Raw genomic sequence first — 21347 nt, 5'->3', positions numbered from 1 at the left:
ACCGTGGTTTTAAACCACCGGGTCGCCAATCAATGCCGTGTCGCTTTAATCACAATTTTTTTGGCTCCAAACAAATAACAGAAATGAAACCAAATGAAATATCTTAGCTTTGCAAATCATCAAGTTCAATTGTTTATACAACATTGTATAGAAAACACAAACAATGAAACAAACACACAGTTTTAACAAATCAAAATCCCATAACAAAACATGGGTGTATGAGAAATAAAAGAAAAAGAATAGCTCTAAAGATAACATTCAAGGTAAATTCTAGATTCACCACTGGTGTTGCTTCATATCATGGTGCCGAAATCTGAGCGGATGCTACCAGCTCAGCCAACTGATTCTTATCAAGAGTGGAAACAAGTTCCATCGAAATGAACGAATTCAATATCTTACTATCAAATTTTTCATTTTTAGAATCCGGTTGAATCTTTTTAGCTTCCGAATCTGCAGCCTGAGCTTCTTGCCGCAAAATATCCGCTTCTTCAACATCACCTAACTTCATAGCAGCCGATTGTTCAGCTGTTGCAGCACCCACAAGCAAAATCAGACGTTGGTATCTAACTGTTTCCAACTCCTTTTCCGTTAGTGCGATATTTTCTTCTTTTTCTTGTAGTTTCTGCACATTGTGGTTGATATCATCTTCTATCTTCTTAAGGGCGGTTGTATCTTCATCTATTTTAAGCTGTAAGGTTTCTTTTTCAACGTACAATGCCTTTGCCTCGTTGGCTATTCGGGCTGCTTCCTTGAAATTTCTTGCGGTTGCAAAGACTCTCTTTTCGGATTCCATTTCTGGGACCCGTTTTTCTATGAAGAGAAGCCTCTGTTTGGATGATTCAATTGATTGTTGGGTTCCTGATTTCGTTGAAGATAGATCCTATAACATCAATAAAAAAAAGTTTATAAAAATTGTACTGCTACAATATGATGGTTTTAATTGAATAATCATATATCAATAATGTGATATTCAAGGTTTTGGAATGGATCATCACACTTCATGACCATATGTAAACATAATAAACATAAAGAGTAAACTGCTATTTTCGTCCCAGAGCTTTGGCCAATTTTGCGACTTTCTTTCAAAGGTTTGTTTTTTCGCATCTGGATCCAAAAGGTTCGAAATCTTGCCATTTTCATCCGGTTCGTTAACTCCTCTCAATTTTCTCCGTTAATTCAGGGGTATTTCCATCTTTTTTGTTAACTTAAAGGGCAATTCGGTCTTTTTCATCTTATGTAAAAAGACCGAATACCCCTGAAAAAATATTGAATTGCTCTTTAAATTAACAAAAAAAACTGAAAGACCCCTAACTTAACTGAGAAAAAATGGATGGAGTTAACTAGCCAGATGAAAATGGCAAGATTTCAGACTTTTTGGATCCAAATGCGAAAAAACAAACCTGTGGACGAAAGTCACAAAACTGGTCATACCTCAGGGACAAAAATGGCATTTTACTCTAAACATAATAAAAGCCCACTGAACCTCATATAAGATTGTAATTTCTGATACTTTTGGAAAACATTTATATGTATGTCCATCAAAGCGTGAGTCTACGAATAATCTGATGACTAACCTGGAGAGAAGCTCTTACAGCAGAGATATCTTGTTTGAGCATTTGGACATCATCAAACAATTTCTGTTCAGTTGCAGCTAACCGTATCTTATCTTCGCGTGATTTCGAGATAAACTTTATTAAACTCTTACGCATGTTTATAACTTCTTGGTGCACAGCCGCTTCATCTGCAGAAACCCGTCCAAGTTCCCTGATTTTCAAACCTCTGGCTTCTTCCTGAAGGGCAAAATCGTCAATTTCCTTCTTTCTATTAGATAAATCATCGCTCTCTGATTCCAGTTGCGAGAGACCCGATTGAAGATTTGCAGACTTTAAATCAATGTCCGATAGTGCATCCTGGAAGCTAGAAACCGCACCCGCCATCTTTTTCTCGATCTCTTCGATTTGTGAATTGTTTTCTGATATTTCTGCTTCTTTTTGTTTCACTAAAGCAAGTAGTTCCTGTAGTTCGTCTGCTAAAATCTTCTTTTTCTCGTGGAGGAGTTGACTTTTTTGTTTGTCCTCCTTGACTATATGTTCAATGGAATCATCTAACCCTTTACGTGCTCCGGATAGAACGTCGGATTCTATCTCAGCTTCCATTTTCTTCACCTCTAAAGCTTCGGATAACGAAACCCATTTTTCCATTTCTTCTGAAGTTTTAGTTTTGGCATTTGTGATGATAGAATCTGCATTATGATCAGCATCCTGAGAAGAAAAACCAGAAGTCCAGATTACTAGAGTTACTAGAATAGGGGTGGGATCCTCTACAAATGAAAATAACCTACTAAACATACAAATAACTAATGTAATTATTATTAATCTACAGTTTTGAACTAGAGTAATTATACTACAAAAATGTAGAGAGTAGTAATAATAATAATTACACTGGTTCAAAAACTGTAGAGTAATAATAATTACTCTAGTTATTTGTATGCTTTGCACGTTAAATCTATATGTATCTGACCCTAATTTCACTACTAGAATAAGGATGCTAACAAAGGCGATTAAACTAGATAAATACAATGGCATCACCTTCTGAGGTGAAAACCACTTAAAATTATCAGTTTATACTTAGTAATCTGTTTTGCTTTGAACACATTTTAAGTCCCAGTTATAATAGAATTAGAACTACTTCCTACATATGTGTGTATAATCTGAGATCTAAGTTATTACTAACGCTATGCACTGCAGCCACTTAATGAGTCCTTAATGTAACAGGTCATGAATTTCCCAATGGAAGAGTACATTTATATTATGTTAACCAGGAGTATAGTAAAAACACACAACCGTGTTTTAAATCACTAGACACAGGGGCGATGCTTTGAAGGGGCCGGGAGGGGCGCCCGACCCCCCGAACTTTTCGGCCAGTAGTGTTATATATGTTGTTTTCGTATAGAAATTTTTGGGTATATATGTTTTCGACCCCCCGGTTCTATAGAAATTTTTGGGTATATACGTTTTCGACCCCCCCGTAAAAAATTTCAAGCTTCGCCACTGACTGGACACATGATATATAGATATTAGATCATAAGCTTGATAACAAAGATAGCAAACTTACCACTGCAAAGCTTTGTAGCAGAGCTGCACATTCCTCTTCAGCCACAATCTGCATCTCCAAAGCCTCCTGCATCTTCAAATCAATCGCATCACACTCTGCTTCTGCTTCTCTCAACGCAACAGACAGAACCTCCTTCTCTTTCTCCGCTGCTGCAAGACCATCACTAACCCTTTCCGCAGTCTCAAAATCCTCCGACTCAACCGCCTCCTCCAACTCCTTCTCCATCTCCTTGTACTTCACAGACACACTATTCAACTCCTCCGCAGCCTTCCTTCTCTTCCGAATAACCTCCTTCCGTTTACCAGACACAGACGCCACCATTCCCCGCGCATAATCCAGTTTCTCCGCAACCTGTTTCTTAACCTGCTCGTATCTCACATCTATCGAATCCTCCTTGCTTTCATCTTCCGCAACCTCCTGTTCTTCTTCTTCTTCTACTTTATGTTCTAACGTCGACGAAGTCGTAACCGCCTCGTTTATCTCGATCCCTCCTTCGAGATCTTCGGTTTCTGATGCCACTGCTTTAATTTCAGATTCAGTAACTCGATTTTGCGGTTTTTCTTCTTCTAATTCAAGTTTTACTTGGCAAACAACTACAGGCGATGATACAGATGAAACCGAAACAGAAGCCGGAACCAGAACCTGCGAATTATCAACATCAATGGCGGAATCGGAATCGAGTGATTGAACAGCAGAAGTTCTGCCATAACCGATGCGTAATCCAGCTCTCTTCTTCTTCCTGGTGGATGAAATCTGCGAAGTGAGTGATCTGGTTGAAGTTATTGAGGTTTGTGGAATTGATAAGAACGACGTCGTTGCGGCGAAATCAGTAGTAACAGTACTACGAGATGATGTGGATGAAGATGACGGTGAAAGCGGAGGATCAAGAGAGTTGGAAACGTCGTCGTATTCGGATTGCGGTTGAATTAGGGTTAGATCCGAGAACAGGTTTTCATCTAGCGGCTCAAACGAAGCTCCAGAAGTGGTGGATTGAACAGATTGTTGACTAATTTCACCATGATTCGATAGTTCAACAGAATTAACAGAATCATCGTGTTTATTAGTATGATCTAGTGGTAATTCTGCTGGAAATTGAGAAGAAGAAGGATCGAAGAGGACCATACCCTCGAACAAGGAATCCTCCATGTCATCCATGGCAATGGCGGTGACGATTGAACGGAATTCAGTTGGTCAGTTGCTGATTGATTGTTTTAGGTTAACAGATCAAACTGGTTGAATCTGTATGATCAAAAGAGCAATGCGATTGAGACAGACTGTGTGTGTCCCCCTTTTCAGTTTTGATCATTCAGCTTTGAAGTTTAGAAATGAGTCAAATCCTTCATTATTGACTTTTTTGAGGTTTTTGTTGCATCTTAACTCTTTTTAAGTTTTTAGCACAAGAGTTTGAAGTTGAGATACTATACATAGATGATAGATGTGCCATAAATATTGTCCATTTAACAATAAGGGTAAGCGGGGTGTATGCGGGGAATCCGTTTGCCGCGAGTGGAGGGTGCCACCAACCTTAATTTTGCCGCACGGGGAAGGTGAATGCGGGGACTACTTGCTGCATGCGGGGAAGGTGTGGGAGAGGGGGTAATGGTGGAGCCCCCTATCTTTCAACCAATCATGCCTTTTTTAATGGTTTGGGTGAGAAACCACCCCTTGTGTTTTTTGGGCAAGAGAGGTGTATGGGTGAGGAATTGACATGGTACATCATGATTGGGTGGGTGAAAATTTCCCCTCGGGGGTGCACCCCCTTCACCTTAAGATATGATGTAAAAAAATACAAAGTACTTACAACTAAGGAAGGCACAAAATATGTTGTACGCGAAGGAAAAGGAAATATGAGGTGAGAAGATAGACGTCGGGAGGGACGTGTCAAGCGGTATTTGGGAAAGGGAAAGGAAAAGGTGAGTACAGACTGCAGAAGTAGCCTTTAAGGCACCCACAGGTGCAAAATTGCACAAACCTCCACAAACTGTTATCTCAGCGTAATATTAAATTTCCAAACTAGTCTAAAAACCCTCACTTTTTTTATGTAGAAAAACTCCTAAACCGCATTAAGAATGTTTATGAGAGTGTTGTATGGGGGGTGGGCACCTTTCTCATCCAGAACAGGTCTACAACCAAGGACTTCACCATAAACTTGAGCTACATCGTTGGCAAAGTTCACCAAACTTGCCACGTAGATTCGGACACCCACAAACAAACCCACATGTTGTGGGTGCTGTTAGATTTTGAATGGGATGGATATAGTAGCGTAGCCTATGTTGAATTTGGTGTAAATGACATCATTGACATTTTACTAATTTCAGTTGTCTTATTGCACCCCTAATCTTGGTTTTTTAATAAGTTTATTATTATATTAGCACCCCAAATGTCTTGATACAGGTTCCAATTCAACTTGACGATCATAGAGCTAATCAACCAGAAGTAAGTTGTAGATAGATGTTACAAGAATAAGAAAGAAAACAAATTCGTCATATCTTGTTTTGATGATGATGATGATAGCTTTGTATTGATTAGTGCATGATTGTTTTTAGCTGATGAAAAAGATTATGGCTCTAATATGATAATTATAACTATGTTTGAAAATAAAGATTGATTTTAGAATCAATACATAACTTTTGTAGTAATCAACAACTAAGCACATATGCATGCACATGGTTTAAAATACACAAAGACGTTTTAGTCAAATTCAAAAAACACCTGAATTTGGTCTCTTATATGTTTCAAGCTCATAAATTTACCCAAAGATTCAAGCTCGGTCATAATAGCATTCAAGTAATACCCAAATTAACGGGCTCACTCTAGGATAATTTGTAGCATCCAAATTTTCAAAACCAGTATTATACTATATTTGATCAAATGATAATTTTGCATTAAATTTGGTTCCAAGAATTACAAAGTTTAAATGTATAGACAATCCGTAGTGGTTCAGCCCATTAGGGTGTTTTTCGTCATGTGGCGTCCACATCAGCATAGCATAGTTTATTGGTATAGAACTCTTTTGCTAAGTGTTTTAAGTACTTCCATATAATTATGAATAATATTTTACAATCTATGAAAAAAAAACGGGTTAAGAATCTAGATGCTACCAGAAACAGAAATTCCATATAATTATGGATAATATTTTACAATCTATGATCCGGTTTTATTCTGTTTTTTTTTTCTTTTTACATAAATGAAAAAATCTTAAAAAATAAGTAGCACTGAGTTACTACCTTGGATTTTAGCTTTATTCTTTTATTTTTATTTTAGGTTCTACCCACCTGTGTAAATGTAATATATTTATTTTATATGTGAAAGGATACAAATTCAGAGGACAAGATGGTTCGTTTTTTTCTCAATGACAAGATCTCCTAGGTTTCAAATCAGGAGGACGGTGTCTACTTTCTGGCCCTAGTCATACTGATATGGTCAGTTCAGGCTCAAATCAGACCAAAAACCGAAATTATTTGTTTCGGTTTTTGGTTTTAAGTATGAATTTCGATTATGGCTTCATATTCGGTTTTACATTAGGGACTGAAAATTTACCTAAAATTAGGGGTGAGCAAATTAACCACCATAACCGATAACCGAACCATAACCGACATAACCGAACCACTAATAACCGATAACCAATATAACCAATGGTTATGGTTATGAAACTTTGTATAATCGCTCAATCGGTTATGGTTATGGTTATGAAGCTTTGGTTAACCGAATATAACCGAAACCGAACCGAAGTTGTGATGTTAACTTTATATAACAGATTTGTGTTTTACAAAACCATATAGAGGGTTTTTACTAATATAAAAGTATGATAGTAACAAAATGATCTTGATGTAGATGTCATTTATTTTGATAAAGAACTAAGGTGTTATGGCCATAACTGTTTTTGTTTGAGAATTACCTTATTAAAAAGAACTCTAAATCGGTAATTTAACCAAAAAGTTTAGTCTTCGTTATCTTATAAAATAGGCTCAAGCTAAGTTCAAATCATGCACAACCCTATTTATTTCAAACCTTGCTTGGTTACGTAACCGAAATTAACCAAAACCGAACCATAACCGATTAACCATAACCGAAGTTTGGTTATGGTTATGGTTACGAAAACTCCATAACCGAACTAGCGGTTATGGTTATGGTTAATAGTAAAAACCGACCCAAACCGACCCATGCACACCCCTACCTAAAATAAATTCCAATCACTTTGGAAATAGATGGTAGATTAGAAACTTATTTTGAGCTTCAATTCATGAAAACAACTCCAAAAACTCGCATGGGTCCTTTTCCTTCCAATTTTTTGTTCAGCTATTAGAACCTGATCTCGGTCTTGATATAATCCAGATTTTTAACCGGTTAAAGTTAACTAATAAACATGAACAAAGTCTCGTTCGTATTCGTTAGGGGTTGATCTAAATGCACCATCATCCTTACTAATTATAACCCCCCCCCCCTCGAGAAAAAGTGTTGGTCCCACATGGGCCCCACCGGTAAGTATGTGAGAGGAGAGGATGTATTTAGTAATTAGGGGTTGTATTTAATATTTAGTAGCCCTCATTTGTTAGGTCCATTAACAACCATTTATGTATATAATACCTACGTACCACAATAACAACTAGTTTAATACCCGTCCGTTGGACGGGTTACGTACGTTAATGTAATATAACATGAATGAATGAATATAAAGATATAAAACAGAGTCAGATTACACAATTATATGAACTAATGTGACATAAAAAAGCTAACCTATATTAAGTGTACACAAAATTATACAACGGGACAAAGAAAAACACCATTCTTTTTATAAAAGGAAAACGAACGTCACAAGTGTGTAGATGGTTTTGTTATATTCATTCAGACGGCCAATAAACAAAATAGAATATAATATTCACCATTAGCCTTAAAATGTCGGCGGATAAAAGTAAAACTGACTTTCGCCAAAAACTAACAAAAAACTAAATGACCACTACTTAGACCGTGGGGCGTGGGTTGGGGCGGGGAAGCCAAGCAACGCCGGTTCAGCCACATCGGGTCAGCGTGGGTTGCGGTGTTGCCCGCTGGCGTGGCTATGAAGCCCGACGTGGGGCAGGGGAGGAGATGACGTGGATGGCTAGGACTGGCTGGGCATATTTGACCCAAAAAAAGCCACGCCAGGCCACCCCACACCCAAAAAAAAAGCCACGCCCAGCCAAGCCACACAATGTGGAGCCCACCTCCGCCACATGTCAACCCAAGTCCCCCACACCCCGCAAACTACACACACATTAGACCCAACTGACTCACAATCACAACTATGAAGTTGCTTAGAAGCAGGATCACCTTCCTCCCCCTGTGTCTTTCATGTGAAGATGAAGAAAAGTTAAAAGCTACACGATTGTCATTAGCAACACCTCCTATGACAGTGAAGCTGAAATAAGCAAGGTCGGAACCACCTCCCATGTCATCAGACATATGTGCAAAGAATTGTTTATGTAAAACATATTAAAAAAAAGAACTTGATTTCTAAAAGTTTGAAGTAAGCAAGGTCGGAACCACCTCCCATTTAGTATGGAACCAACCTACCTGACCCGTTTCGACCAACTTACTTGACCTGCTTTGACCTATACTTAAAAGAAAACTCGTTTTAACCGCGTTACCCAAGTAAGAAATCTATCTTGTTTCACCCTTTGGTAAAATGAACTCATTCGACCCATTAAAAAGAAAATGACTGTTCTACCTATTTAAAAAAGCTTACCTGCTTGACCCGTTTTATGAAGTTGACCCGTTGGTGCCATTTAGTACGACCCCCAACGTACCTGACCTGTTACCCAACCTACCCATTTTTGCAATACACCATCATAATACCAATACATAGAGAGAGAGTGAGAAGTCTACCTTGTAGTATGAAGATGCATCATCAACAGGGGCATCTGGCCATTTCTTTGCATCAAGATCTATTATTGAACTTGGTTCAAGATTGGTAATAACTACCTATAATCATAAAGACTAAAGATTAACAGTAGAAACATGATAATAAACAAAATGAATAATAATAATAATAATATAGATACCTTTAGTGGATGTAGCACAACCATCGCAAGAGAAGCTGTTTTATTAAGTTCTTCCCGTACATGATATTCAAGGCGCTCCAAACGTATCATACTACTATCACTGCAGACCCATACTATTCTTATTAATCCACAGCCAAAACACATAATGAAATGTTTATTTTAAAAATAAACTACAACCTTGTGGTAATCCCAATTCCTCTAACAAAAGCATTTATTGCTGTAGAAGTGACACCCCTACGCCTCAAACCCGCTAGTGTCATCAAACGTGGATCATCCCATCCATCCACATAGTTCTCGATCACTAGTCGGTTCAACTACAAAAGTAATTATTAATAACCAACGGTAAATATCTTCATATTTTATTTAAGAAAAACAAAAACAATTACTTTACCTTTTGACATCGCAGTGTTGGTTATATTCAAACGTGAATACTCCCATACGTAAGGCTGGTAAAGACCCAGTGCATCTAGTAACCAGTAATATGAAGCACGCCGTGTCTCAAATTCAAGTGTGCAGAGCTGAAAAAATCACTGGTATATAGTAAATAACTAACCTTAAACATGGACATTTGAGGAGAAAATGAGTTGTGTAAAGTCGATTTGCGTACCTACGTTAATGTAACAATATACATGAATACTGAACATATTAGCAGGTTGATTCATGGCAACATACTAACAGTGACCTTAACTCCAAGTAGATATATTAATTTATATGGGTCAAAAGGCTCGAGCAGGGTTGATTAACTTCTTTCTGCCATGTATTTTTTCAATTTATAAAATAATTTGTATACATCTGATTAGAGAATATATATTGTTATAATAATAATAATAATAATAATAATAATAATAATAATAATAATAATAATAATAAAAAGAAGAAGAAGAATGATTTTTTTAGATAATGCGATTTCATAGGCATTTTTAACTGTTATCTTTTTAAATACAACTTTTTATTTATCAATTTGACCCGTCAAAGTTAAGGCAATTTATGCTTATAAACAAACCAATACATGCATCAAGAAAGCAAAGCAAGATTCGGATAGAAGCAAAGCAATTTATGACAATGCAACCCGACAAGTATTACCCACGTCGCACATTTCTATATAATAAACATAGTTATTCTATATTTTTTTAAAACACCCCATTTCGACCCTATCCAATTTGACAAGCCCGTTTTTACACAAACAAAAATGATCATTTTTTAAAAGAACCCAGCCTGACCAGTACCCGTACCCGTTTTGACCAGCTGTGACCCTACTCATACCAGTTTTGACCCCAACCTACAAAGTAGTTTCTTTAAAACGATATTAGAAATGCCTGGCACATGTGCTCACAAGAACATAATTGTATGCATAACTTAGTCATCACAGATTGTAAAAAGTATCTTTTAAAAGTACCGGTAGGAACTTAAACATAAGCAATTAACGTTTAGTGCACCAATCATACCATGAAACTAACTAATCTGGTCCACTTTTTATTAACTGGGAAATTGAAAATATGCAAGAATAGCAAACCTTCTTATCTGGCCAATTGTGAAGACAACACTATGAGCCCAGCACCTGAACCACTAAGTGTTCCACCTGAACCACTAAGTGTTCCTTTCGAGGACCTGATGCATTATTTAAACATGTTGCCACAGAGAGAATCAATGCCTTGAAAACATCTGAAAGAAGATTATTATGTTATCAAAGGAAACCAATCAAAATTAGAATATGAAAAAGTCATATGTTTCTAAAATAGGGTACATCCAACCTGCATTTCTTTAACCAAATCAGTGGAAGGGGCAAAATTGTAACTGTATTTGTGCTTGATACACATCTAAACCATGAATAGATGTAATTAGTACGCATAAACACACATATATTGTGCAGACTCACTCAAATAAACTTGTATACATGACCTAAAACGAATCAAACAATTAGTGATGGAAAAAAGAACCTAGGAGCAAGTAAGAGAAAGACATTGTTTGATTAACAACGCAAATAAAACAAATACATACAGTAAGAGTAGTGGCAGTAGCTCCAATTAGACCAGAAATTAGAATCCCCCAAATACCAATCTCGTGTTCTTCTTCCATTATGTAGCGATGGTAGGGTATGTTTTGCAGAGTGGGTCTTGAATTATCCCAATTTCCTTTACCTTTTTAGACATCGTCGTGGATTTGCTTCTTGAACCCATAATATAAGGCTATTGTTACAGAATCATCTGCAAGAATTGCCAAAAAAATGCAGAATTGACAGTGTTTCGACCCTAAACATCCTAGAGATGCAGATAAACACAAAATTGATCGATAACACCTATGTGTGGATGAAATTCAGACGAGTGATTTAGAATAAAGGGAGAGAGAGAGATGAAGTTTCAGAGACTTTAATCGTATGTTTTTGAAAACGTACATGTGGATGAAATCACGTCTCGAACTCTTGCAACCATAGAGAATCTCCTCAATGTCATCGGGTTGTGATTACCTGGATATGATTACCTGCTGAGTAAAGCTATCAATCTTTTTGAGAGTTTGATTCATAGAAACATCCATTTGTTCATCTATAGGTGGATCTGAGAAAGAAGAAAAAAAGTTAGGGCTTTCTGAAGAAAGAAGAGTGAGGATGGAGATGATTAATGCATACTGTACAGATTTAAGGATGGAGGTTACCTGTGACGTAGGGAGTAAAAAGAGGAGACCATAAAATTGAGGATGGAGGTTACCTGGGACATGGGAGGAAAAAGGGGAGAACATAAAACTGCTGATAACTGACGTAAAAGCGGTTAAAATGATGAGTATTACCTGCTGTAGTTTAAATGGCTTGATCATGGTCAGAAAAATGTGGAGTAAAACCACCAACTGAGAAACTGTAAAAAACTGCTGTGAACCACCACTGGAGCAGTTAATTTTATGAGTTTAAAGGGCTGAGATTTAATCTCAGCATGATCCGACGGTAGGAATTGATTCAAAAAAGTGATTAGACTTAATGGGTTCCATAGATATATATAATTGGCTCGTAAAACATAATTAAATCTTGTTAAAAAAAAACTTGTTATATATTTCAAGGTCGTTATAAATTCGAATCATTTGTGGTCTTATTTACACTTGTGACTTTGTGAGAACATGTGAAATTATTTAACCATGTGCATTGAACTTGCGAGATATAATTAAAAAACCTGAAATGGCCGTTTTGTGGTATGGGCCGGGTGATTCATTCATTATAAAAATATAGGCGGATCAAAGTGGGCCAATGGGCGGCGATAACTGATAAGTGGTGGTTTTCTATTTTTCTCTTACTTACTTGATTGATATATACAACATGGGTACCCTATACAAAATCAAATTATAATTTTTACTACGTCAAATAATGCCAAAATCTATACCTAATAAATAAGTTATTATTGGATCATGTGTCATAATTACGTAAGTATGTTATAAACCAGACATTTTAGACTCAACCCATTACTTATGGGTTTTAGGGTTTATGGTCTATGTTTATCTCTATATATTGTAGTGATGAATATTGTGAAGAAGTGAATTCAGTTTTATCTCTTTTCTCTATGGTTTTTATCACGTTATCAGCACTCTCCACTGAGATTTATCGGACATCTGAAATCAATCACAAGAATTTGTAGTCGTTTCCCCGTCTCACCGGCCACAACACATATTCACCGGACTCTATTTTTGTGATTCAGAAACTATTCTATTCTACCACATCATGAAATAGGTATACTAGCTCCAGTAGAGCTATTATTGGTGATGAATGTCTGGTAGACAGCGGTAGTAGCGGTAGTACTAACACTATTCTCAAAGATATGAAATTTTTCTCTGAGTTGTCTCCGGCAGAGACACCGATTAGTACTATATCTGGTGTCAGTAAGCTTATCGAAGGCTCTGGCAGAGCACACATAATATTATCTTCGGGTACCCAACTAACTATTGATAACGCATTATATTCAAGTAAATCCAGAAGAAATTTACTTAGCTTTAAAGATATTCGAAAAAACGGTTACCACCTAAAAACAATATCTGAACATAATATCGAATATCTTCAAATTACTTCAAACAAAAATAGCAAAGAAACAATTGTTGAACAATTAGAAGCCTTATCCTCTGGATTATATTGTACTAATATCAATCCTATCGAATCATACATGGTGAGTAACCAAAAGCTGTTAGATAAAGACACATTCAATATATGGCATGACCGTCTAGGTCACCCTGGTAGCATAATGATGAGACGAATAATCAAAAGTGCAACCGGGCACCCTCTCAAAAACTTAAAAGTTTTGCTACCACAAGACTTATTATGTGCAGCATGTTCTCTAGGCAAACTTATAACTCGGCCCTCACAAACTAAATTGATATATGAAACCCCATCATTTTTAGAAAGAATCCAAGGGGATATTTGTGGGCCTATTCATCCTCTATGTGGACCATTCCGCTATTTCTTGGTCTTAATTGACGCATCCTCAAGGTGGTCACACGTGAGTCTTTTAGCTACTCGAAATGTAGCATTTGCCCGACTTTTAGCTCAAATCATACAATTGAGAGCAAATTTCCCGGATAATCAAATTAGAAACATCCGGATGGATAATGCGGGAGAGTTCACATCTCAATATTTTAATGACTATTGTATGTCATTCGGGATCAATGTTGAACATTCAGTACCTCATGTTCACACACAAAACGGTTTAGCTGAATCTCTGATTAAACGATTACAAATAATCGCTAGACCACTCTTAATGAGATGTAAATTACCATCTTCTGCATGGGGTCATGCTATTTTGCATGCCGCTGCACTAATTAGATTGAGACCAACTGCTGATCATGAATACTCCCCATTGCAACTGGTCTCCGGACGAGAACCAAGTTTGTCCCATCTTAGAATTTTTGGTTGTGCGGTATATGTACCAATACCGCCACCACAACGTACTACAATGGGACCCCAAAGAAGACTGGGTATCTATATTGGTTTTAACTCCCCGTCCATAATTAAATATTTAGAACCAATGACGGGAGATATGTTTACAGCACGGTATGCTGACTGTCATTTTGATGAAACAATGTTCCCAGTCTTAGGGGGAGATAAGGACAAAGAAAGACTGGTAACACAAGAAATAACGTGGAATGCATCATCGCTATCAAATCTCGACCCCCGAAGTGGTCAATGTGAATATGAAGTCCAAAAGATTATACATTTGCAAAGAATAGCGAATGAATTACCAGATGCATTCACAGACACGAATAGAGTGACAAAGTCACATGTACCAGCATCAAATGCACCTGCTCGAATTGAAGTAATCCCAAAAGCGATTACTATACAACGAAAGCGTGGGAGACCAATCGGCTCCAAAGACAAAAACCCACGGAAACGAAAAGAGCAAAGTAACGCAGTTGGTGAAAACTCACAAAAGATTATAAGGGAAACCCCGGTAGAGGTAAATGTCCCAGAAGAGACAACTGTGAATCCAGAGGAAAATGAAGTTTCAGAAGAAACACCGGTACCGAACGAAAATGAGATCTCTATTAATTATGTACAAGACAGTACAATGTGGAACCGGAATAAAATACGTGTTGATGATATATTCGCATATGCTATAGCAACGGATGTAATCAATGAAAATGATTACGTACCTAAAACTTTAGAAGAGTGCATGCACAGAAATGATTGGCCAAGATAGCAAGAAGCCATAAATGCCGAATTAAATTCGCTCGAAAAGCGACATGTTTTCGGATCTGTAGTCCGAACGCCCATAGACGTCAAACCAGTAGGTTATAAATGGGTGTTTGCAATAAAGAGAAATGAAAAGAATGAGATTGTACGATATAAGGCTCGACTTGTAGCACAAGGGTTTTCCCAAATCCCAGGAGTTGATTATGAGGAAACGTATTCCCCTGTAGTGGATGCGATAACCCTTAGGTTCCTAATCGGCCTCACAATCTCTGAAGGACTTCATATGAGACTAATGGATGTCGTCACTGCATACTTATACGGGACACTTGAAAATGACATCTACATGAAAATCCCTAAAGGATTAAAATTGCCTGAAGCATTAAAATCAACAACTCGAGATATGTGTTCTATAAAGCTCCAGAGATCTTTATATGGTCTCAAACAATCTGGTCGTATGTGGTACAATCGACTTAGTGAATATCTCGAAAAGGAAGGATACAAGTCTGATGTAATCAGTCCATGTGTCTTTATAAAACGATCACTCTCGAATTTCACTATAATAGCAGTCTATGTTGACGATATCAACATCATCGGATCTCCTGAAGAGATAGAGAAAGCTGCTTAGTTGTTAAAGAAGGAATTTGAGATGAAAGATCTTGGTATGACAAAAGTATGTATCGGACTACAATTTGAGTATCTGTGCAATGGCACATTTTTCCATCAATCAAACTACATCCAGAAGATGTTAGTACATTTCAATATGGATAAAGCACATCCATTTAGCGTACCTATGGTTGTCCGACCGCTAGATCCACACAAGGATCCTTATCGCCCTCAAGAAGAAGGCGAAGAAGTATTTGGTCCAGAAGTACCGTACTTAAGCGCGATCGGTGCTCTTAATTATCTCGCAAATAACACAAGACCTGACATTGCATTTGCAGTACATGTACTAGCGAGATACAGTTCAAATCCAACACGTAGACACTGGAATGGAGTGAAACATATATTCCGGTATATTTGCGGGACACAAGACTTAGGTCTTTTCTATCAGAAAGATCAAAAGTCCCAGCTTGTTTGGTATGCTGATGCCAGATATCTATCAGATCCTCACAAAGCAAAATCTCAGACAGGTTATGTATTCACATATGGTGGCACAGCAATTTCTTGGAAGTCAACTAAGCAAACACTTACAGCAACATCATCAAATCATGCCGAATTGATAACACTATATGATGCTGGTCGAGAATGCGTGTGGTTGAGATCAATGATTAATCACATACAAGAAGCATGCGGATTAGAACAGATCAAGAAGGAGCCGACAATTATTTATGAAGACAATGTTGCTTGCATAGCTCAGATCAGAGAAGGTTATATCAAGGGTGATCGAACAAAGCACATCTCACCAAAGTTCTTCTCAACATATGACTTGCAGAAAGAAGGGGAAATCGATGTTCGCCAGATTAAGTCAAGTGAAAATCTAGCTGATCTGTTCACGAAATCTTTACCTAGAAGCAGTTTCGAGCACCTATCATACAAGATCGGTCTTCGTAGATTTAAAGATGTTTATTGAATTCATGGGGAGAATTATACACGCTGTACTCTTTTTCCCTTAACTAAGTTTTGTCCCACTGGGTTTTCTTATTAAGGTTTTTAATTAGGCAGCATAGCTGATCCAGTAGTATCAGTTTATTTATTCAGGTCCTGAAGTACCTATTTAACATCATCCTGAAGTATGTTGTTAAACTGTTTATAATTCTAAATGTCTGAGGGGGAGTGTTATAAACCAGACATTTTAGGCCCAACTCATTACTTATGGGCTTTAGGGTTTATGGTCTATGTTTATCTCTATATATTGTAGTGTTGAATATTGTGAAGAAGTGAATTCAGTTTTATCTCTTTTCTCTTTGGTTTTTATCAAGTATTAGATTTTTTTCGTTTCTTTTATTTCAACCCTTTGTATTCTATTTCTTATACATGATTTTAAACATATCTTATCTCAAAATATCGTTTCATGATTATTATATTCTCATTACTAACTATTTAATATTTCCTTTATTCAGTCAGTGTAATACAAAGGATTTTTAATCTAGTTTTATAAATATAAAATTTTGTGTGATACATATTTTTACACTTGAATTTATTATACATGTATGTTTTCTTTCTGTCTTTTAAAGAGTTAACTATGGTGAAATTACACCGCCTTTCCTGTGGCTTGTTGGTTTCCAAGTTCCTATTGGAATCGGGAGATCGCGGGTTCGAGGTTGGTATGGAAGAGGAAGATGGAAGAAGATAATGAGGTATTCTAAAATACCTTTTTCAAAAATAATAAAGTCTACATCTTTTTAGAGTCCCAGCCTAAGTGGTTGGGAGGAGGTCAGGAGTTTTTCCTCCTTGGGGGGTTTCTTCTGGAGGGGTGCGGGTTCGAATCCAACTCGGGACGTGGGTAAGTTCCGTAGAGGGGTGTACCGCTGAGCCATTCAAAAAAAAACTATGGTGAAATTACGATGCAATACTTTATAAACCATTGGGGTTTTCCCGCACTTGATGGCGAGTTTTTGTTAGTATCAGGTTGGTTTATTACAGTACCAATACAATATTGGTATACGGTATAACAATCACATCGAATGAAAACCATAAAAAAGAATGTTGAAACATCGTATTTAAAGGTTACAAGTGAAGTAAAATATATAGTTCAAGTAATATAATAATATAATATTACAATATTAAAAGAATAAAAGCATAAGAAACGATAAAACAAAAAAATAATAAAAAATAAAAAAGAGACAAAAACCGACATAGGCTTTTTTATATAGTAATAGTAATGTGTCGTATAAAGCTATAAAATTGAACTTTTTTCTGGTATAAATTCAATAGATTGGGTGACATCTGGTTTGTATAATATTGAAGTTAATATATTTTTTATATATAAACAGGGAAGAAATTATGTGTTTTAAATATCATTATTCACATTACCACTATATAATCTTAAAGTTAAAAAAGAAGATATGACCAGATAAAGGATGAGAGGCCTGCCTAAAAATGTGTAATCCTATGTTTTTATGGGTTAAAACTTTTACTTTAAATATGTATATTTTAATCTTAACTCACTAGGAACAAATAGAGTGGACAAGCATAAACAAGGGTATGAAGCGTTATATCATAGCCACGTTAGCTAAAGAGCGTGATAAAAAAAGGTAAAGAGTGGAAGGGCATGATAGTGGCGTCATTAAATAATAATAATAATAATAATAATAATAATAATAATAATAATAATAATAATAATAATAATAATAAACATCGAGTTAAATGCTATTTTAGTCCCTGTGGTTTGGGCTATTTTTTCAGTTTAGTCCAAAGGTTTCATTTTTCTTTTGTGGATCCAAAAAGGTTTCACCGTTGCCATTTTAGTCCACTGGGTTAACTTTATCCATTTTTTCTGTTAACCAGAAGGGCAATTTGGTCATTTTATATGTAATTCTGTTAACTAGAAAGGCAATTCGGCCATATAAAATGACCGAATCGCCTTTCTCGTTAACATAAATAATGGATGAAGTTAACCCAGTGGACTAAAATGGCAACGGTGAAACCTTTTTGGATCCACATGAGAAAAATGAAACCTTTAGACTAAACTGACAAAATGACCCAAACCACATGGACTAAAATGACATTTAACTCATAAACATCAATCATTCAAAGCCAGCCCAAACTACATCCACCAATCAAGAGTCTCCACATCATCAAACAAAAGCCTTCCATGCCGGCAGACATCCCCCACCCTCTCCCCCACGCCGCTGACCACACCATTTCCAGGGTGGTGTGCCCGGCATGAACTGGCATCCACGCTAGTTTTCCACACCCAAACCGTATAATCTAAGACTATATAGAGTGAGAGGGCTTGCCAAGAGGGCAAGAAGCACATGACATCAGCACTTGTCATAAAAGTGGCGTGGTGCAAAAAAAAGGCAGGGTAGGATAGGGCGTGAAAGGGTGACGTAGTGTGACACATGACATACATTTTTTTGTTATTATTTTATATTTAACTAGGATTGCGACCCGCCGCAATGCGGCGGGGATTCTTTAGTTATAACTAAGTCAATCTAGGACCCGCATGTTATGTTAAACCTGTCAAACGGGGAAAAATAGACGATGTAAAAACGTTCACCCATACACGCACGTTGCGTCGTGTTAACTCGCAAAATTTAGAACGAAGCGTAAAAACGTTAAACAAAAGACGCACGTTACGATGTGTTAAGTCACAAAATTTAGAACCAAGCATAAAGCGAAAAATTTGCGGAAAATGAAAACTATAAAGGACCAAAGTTGAAAGTAAAAAAAGTTATAAGGATAGATTGCAAAAGATAAAAAGTTTTGTGTTAAAAATAAAAAAAACAAATAGTTTTGAGTTAAAAGTAATTTATGAAATACTTTTGGGTGAAAAGTAAAAAAATCATTTTTTTTTTGAAAACCCCCAAAGCCAACGTTACGACAACCATATGCATAACCATTTTTTCTTTGAAAACCCCCCAAAGCACACCCCGCGTTGCGGCAGGGCGTAAAACGGTGTCAAATAGTATTAATGTCACACACCGTCATCGACCACCAACACTGACTCGACCTAGGATACGCGTGTTGCGACGAAGCTGTCAAACATGGAAAAATAGAGGTAAAAACGTTGAACCACACATGCACGTTGCGTCGTATTAACTCGAAAAAATTAGAATTATACGTAAAACGAAAATTTGCGAAAGATGAAAAGTATAAGTGACAAAAGTTGTGAAGTGAAATTGCAAATAATGAAAAGTTTTGGGTTAAAGTCAAAAAATAAATTATGTATGGTTAAAATTGTAAAAGGTAAAAACATTTGGGTTAAAAGTAAAAAATAAACTTTTTTTTTTTGAAAAACACCCATAGCACAATGTACAACTAATGAAGCACAAAAAAGTTGCAAAGTTATATATGGAATAATATATAAAACAAAACTATTAAAAATAAAAAAAGACATTAACAGTAATTAAAGAAATAAGATGAATAAAAAAAATGCGCACACGTGGAAATAACTGTCACGTGTACTACTTGTTCCCTTTGTGAGCTGTCACAATGCGCACACGTGGAGGTGCACATGTAGGAAGCTCTGGATTAACGGAGTGTTTGCTGATGAACTGTAGGTTTGTCCTGTACACGCATGGTGTAACAACTCCCACCAAAACTATTAATTTATTATTTTATTTATCCAATAGAAAACCCTAATTGAGACCCCCAAGTGATCCTGCATAAACCCTAAAATTTTCAGAACCTTTAGAATCAGGATCAGGGCCCCTAAAACTCAAGGGGGGTTAAACCCTAATTGATAATTATCATTACAATTCGCTGTCTAAATCAAATTTTCGTCGTACATTGACTCATCAGGGCTATACTAGTGACAAGCCTACTCTAGGCTAGGGGGACTTGCCCCGCGACACGCGGCAAGTGTCGTGGATTCTTCCGCGACACGCGGGAGGTGCAAATTTCGGGTATAAATAGGGGGCTTGGGACTTGAACTGTTTCCTCACTTCGACGTTAAAACTCGCTTCATGCACTGAGTTATACACTGTTTACTACAAAACACACACCGCACGAAACGCTGCCACGACAAACAGGGTAATAACTCGATCGCTGCTACGATTAAATATCCGATCGATTGAAACTATCCAACGAATGTTTAAGTGCTGCCCGCATTAGGTTTATACTTTGTTATTCGTCGTGATTCCGACAGGATGTTTGGGTGTCGCCCAAATCCGGGATATACTCTGTCATTCGTTGCGAATCCGCTGGATATTTAAGTATCGCACTTTGTCATTCGTTGTGAGGGTTGTATCTCGTGAGTTATCGTAAATGTTGTATTAGTTACTGACCTAGTTTTCGTGTGCATTATTATTTGAATTAGGTTAATCAAGCTACTCAGTAGGCTAAAACTCTGCCCGTTAAACTTGCAATGTGAGTCATTCTCTTTTTATCAACTGTTTTACAATACTCCAAATTATTTTCCAAAGTTATAATTACAGGGATTAAGTCTTTGTAGTCTTCAATTACAGCCGGTATGTGGGGTATTGTGCACATTACTACTGTTTTTATCATTTTAGGCGAGCGTGCCTAAATCATGATATACGTCACTTTTGGGTGAACGGACCCAACAGCGATATGACCATAGTCACAAAAACGAGTCGAGTGACAAATACTGTGGGTAATTGGTTGACATCTAAACATTGTAATCGCTCTTAATACTGTGGATTATAACAAAGTGTCATTTTATCAAACTGAATGATTCACTCAGTATTTCCCCGCTGACAAAATATTTTTACAACATGTTTCAGGTGACCTACTTTGAATCAAGTACAAGTGCTCAGGAGCACTCCCAAGCTTGAAGTAGTGGCTCGAATAAATAAACATGTTTTGTAAAATAAAGGAATTATGAAATTCCTCTACTGTAAATTACGGGGTTTATCCCGAATTATAAATAAACAAAACTCGGGCATTTTCAAGTTTAAACGATCCTGTTA

General features: G+C 36.9%; 2 protein-coding genes across 12 annotated transcripts; both read right to left on the bottom strand.

Annotated features, from left to right (window-relative positions):
* Positions 1-80: 80 nt before the first annotated feature.
* Positions 81-4486, bottom strand: LOC110869084 (protein CROWDED NUCLEI 1). Its single transcript, XM_022118381.2, has 3 exons — positions 3115-4486; positions 1575-2261; positions 81-880 (listed from the first exon to the last, which is right to left on the bottom strand). Exons 1-3 carry the CDS (start codon positions 4267-4269, stop codon positions 299-301), a joined length of 2424 nt encoding a protein of 807 aa, XP_021974073.1. The 5' UTR covers positions 4270-4486; the 3' UTR covers positions 81-298.
* A 3399-nt stretch (positions 4487-7885) lies between these two features.
* LOC110869085 (glutamine--tRNA ligase-like) lies at positions 7886-11924 on the bottom strand. Of its 11 annotated transcripts, XR_004874825.1 has the most exons (10): positions 11805-11923; positions 11548-11707; positions 11154-11359; positions 10907-10972; positions 10669-10817; positions 9547-9673; positions 9333-9469; positions 9156-9255; positions 8980-9075; positions 7886-8498 (listed from the first exon to the last, which is right to left on the bottom strand). XR_004874825.1 is itself a non-coding variant. In XM_035980948.1 (9 exons), the coding sequence occupies exons 5-9, from the start codon at positions 9554-9556 to the stop codon at positions 8909-8911; spliced, it is 357 nt and encodes a 118-aa protein (XP_035836841.1). In that variant the 5' UTR covers positions 9557-9673; positions 10669-10817; positions 10907-10972; positions 11154-11707; positions 11805-11922; the 3' UTR covers positions 7886-8908. The 11 variants fall into 11 exon arrangements, 4 of the variants coding, with proteins under 4 accessions (XP_035836841.1, XP_035836839.1, XP_035836840.1 ...); XR_004874824.1 differs by adding an exon at positions 9709-9762 and having other exon boundaries at positions 7886-9075; positions 9547-9621; positions 11154-11707; positions 11805-11924; XR_002552920.2 differs by having other exon boundaries at positions 7886-8512; positions 11154-11707; positions 11805-11924.
* Positions 11925-21347: the final 9423 nt, after the last annotated feature.

The sequence above is a fragment of the Helianthus annuus genome, chromosome 12, assembly GCF_002127325.2.
Source record: "Helianthus annuus cultivar XRQ/B chromosome 12, HanXRQr2.0-SUNRISE, whole genome shotgun sequence".
NCBI classification, from domain to species: Eukaryota; Viridiplantae; Streptophyta; class Magnoliopsida; order Asterales; family Asteraceae; genus Helianthus; species Helianthus annuus.
This window is presented reverse-complemented; position numbering and strand designations above follow the sequence as displayed.

Excerpts from the sequence above, each read along its gene's own strand:
- LOC110869084 (XM_022118381.2), bottom strand. The coding sequence starts at position 4,269 with ATGGATGACATGGAGGATTCCTTGTTCGAGGGTATGGTCCTCTTCGAT. Across the intron at positions 2,262-3,114 it reads TGCTACAAAGCTTTGCAGTG|GATGCTGATCATAATGCAGA; the intron begins GTAAGTTTGCTA and ends TTTTCTTCTCAG. Across the intron at positions 881-1,574 it reads CTGTAAGAGCTTCTCTCCAG|GATCTATCTTCAACGAAATC; the intron begins GTTAGTCATCAG and ends TTGATGTTATAG.
- LOC110869085 (XM_035980945.1), bottom strand. Across the intron at positions 9,256-9,332 it reads GGAATTGGGATTACCACAAG|TGATAGTAGTATGATACGTT; the intron begins GTTGTAGTTTAT and ends ATGGGTCTGCAG. Across the intron at positions 9,076-9,155 it reads TTGTGCTACATCCACTAAAG|GTAGTTATTACCAATCTTGA; the intron begins GTATCTATATTA and ends TTATGATTATAG.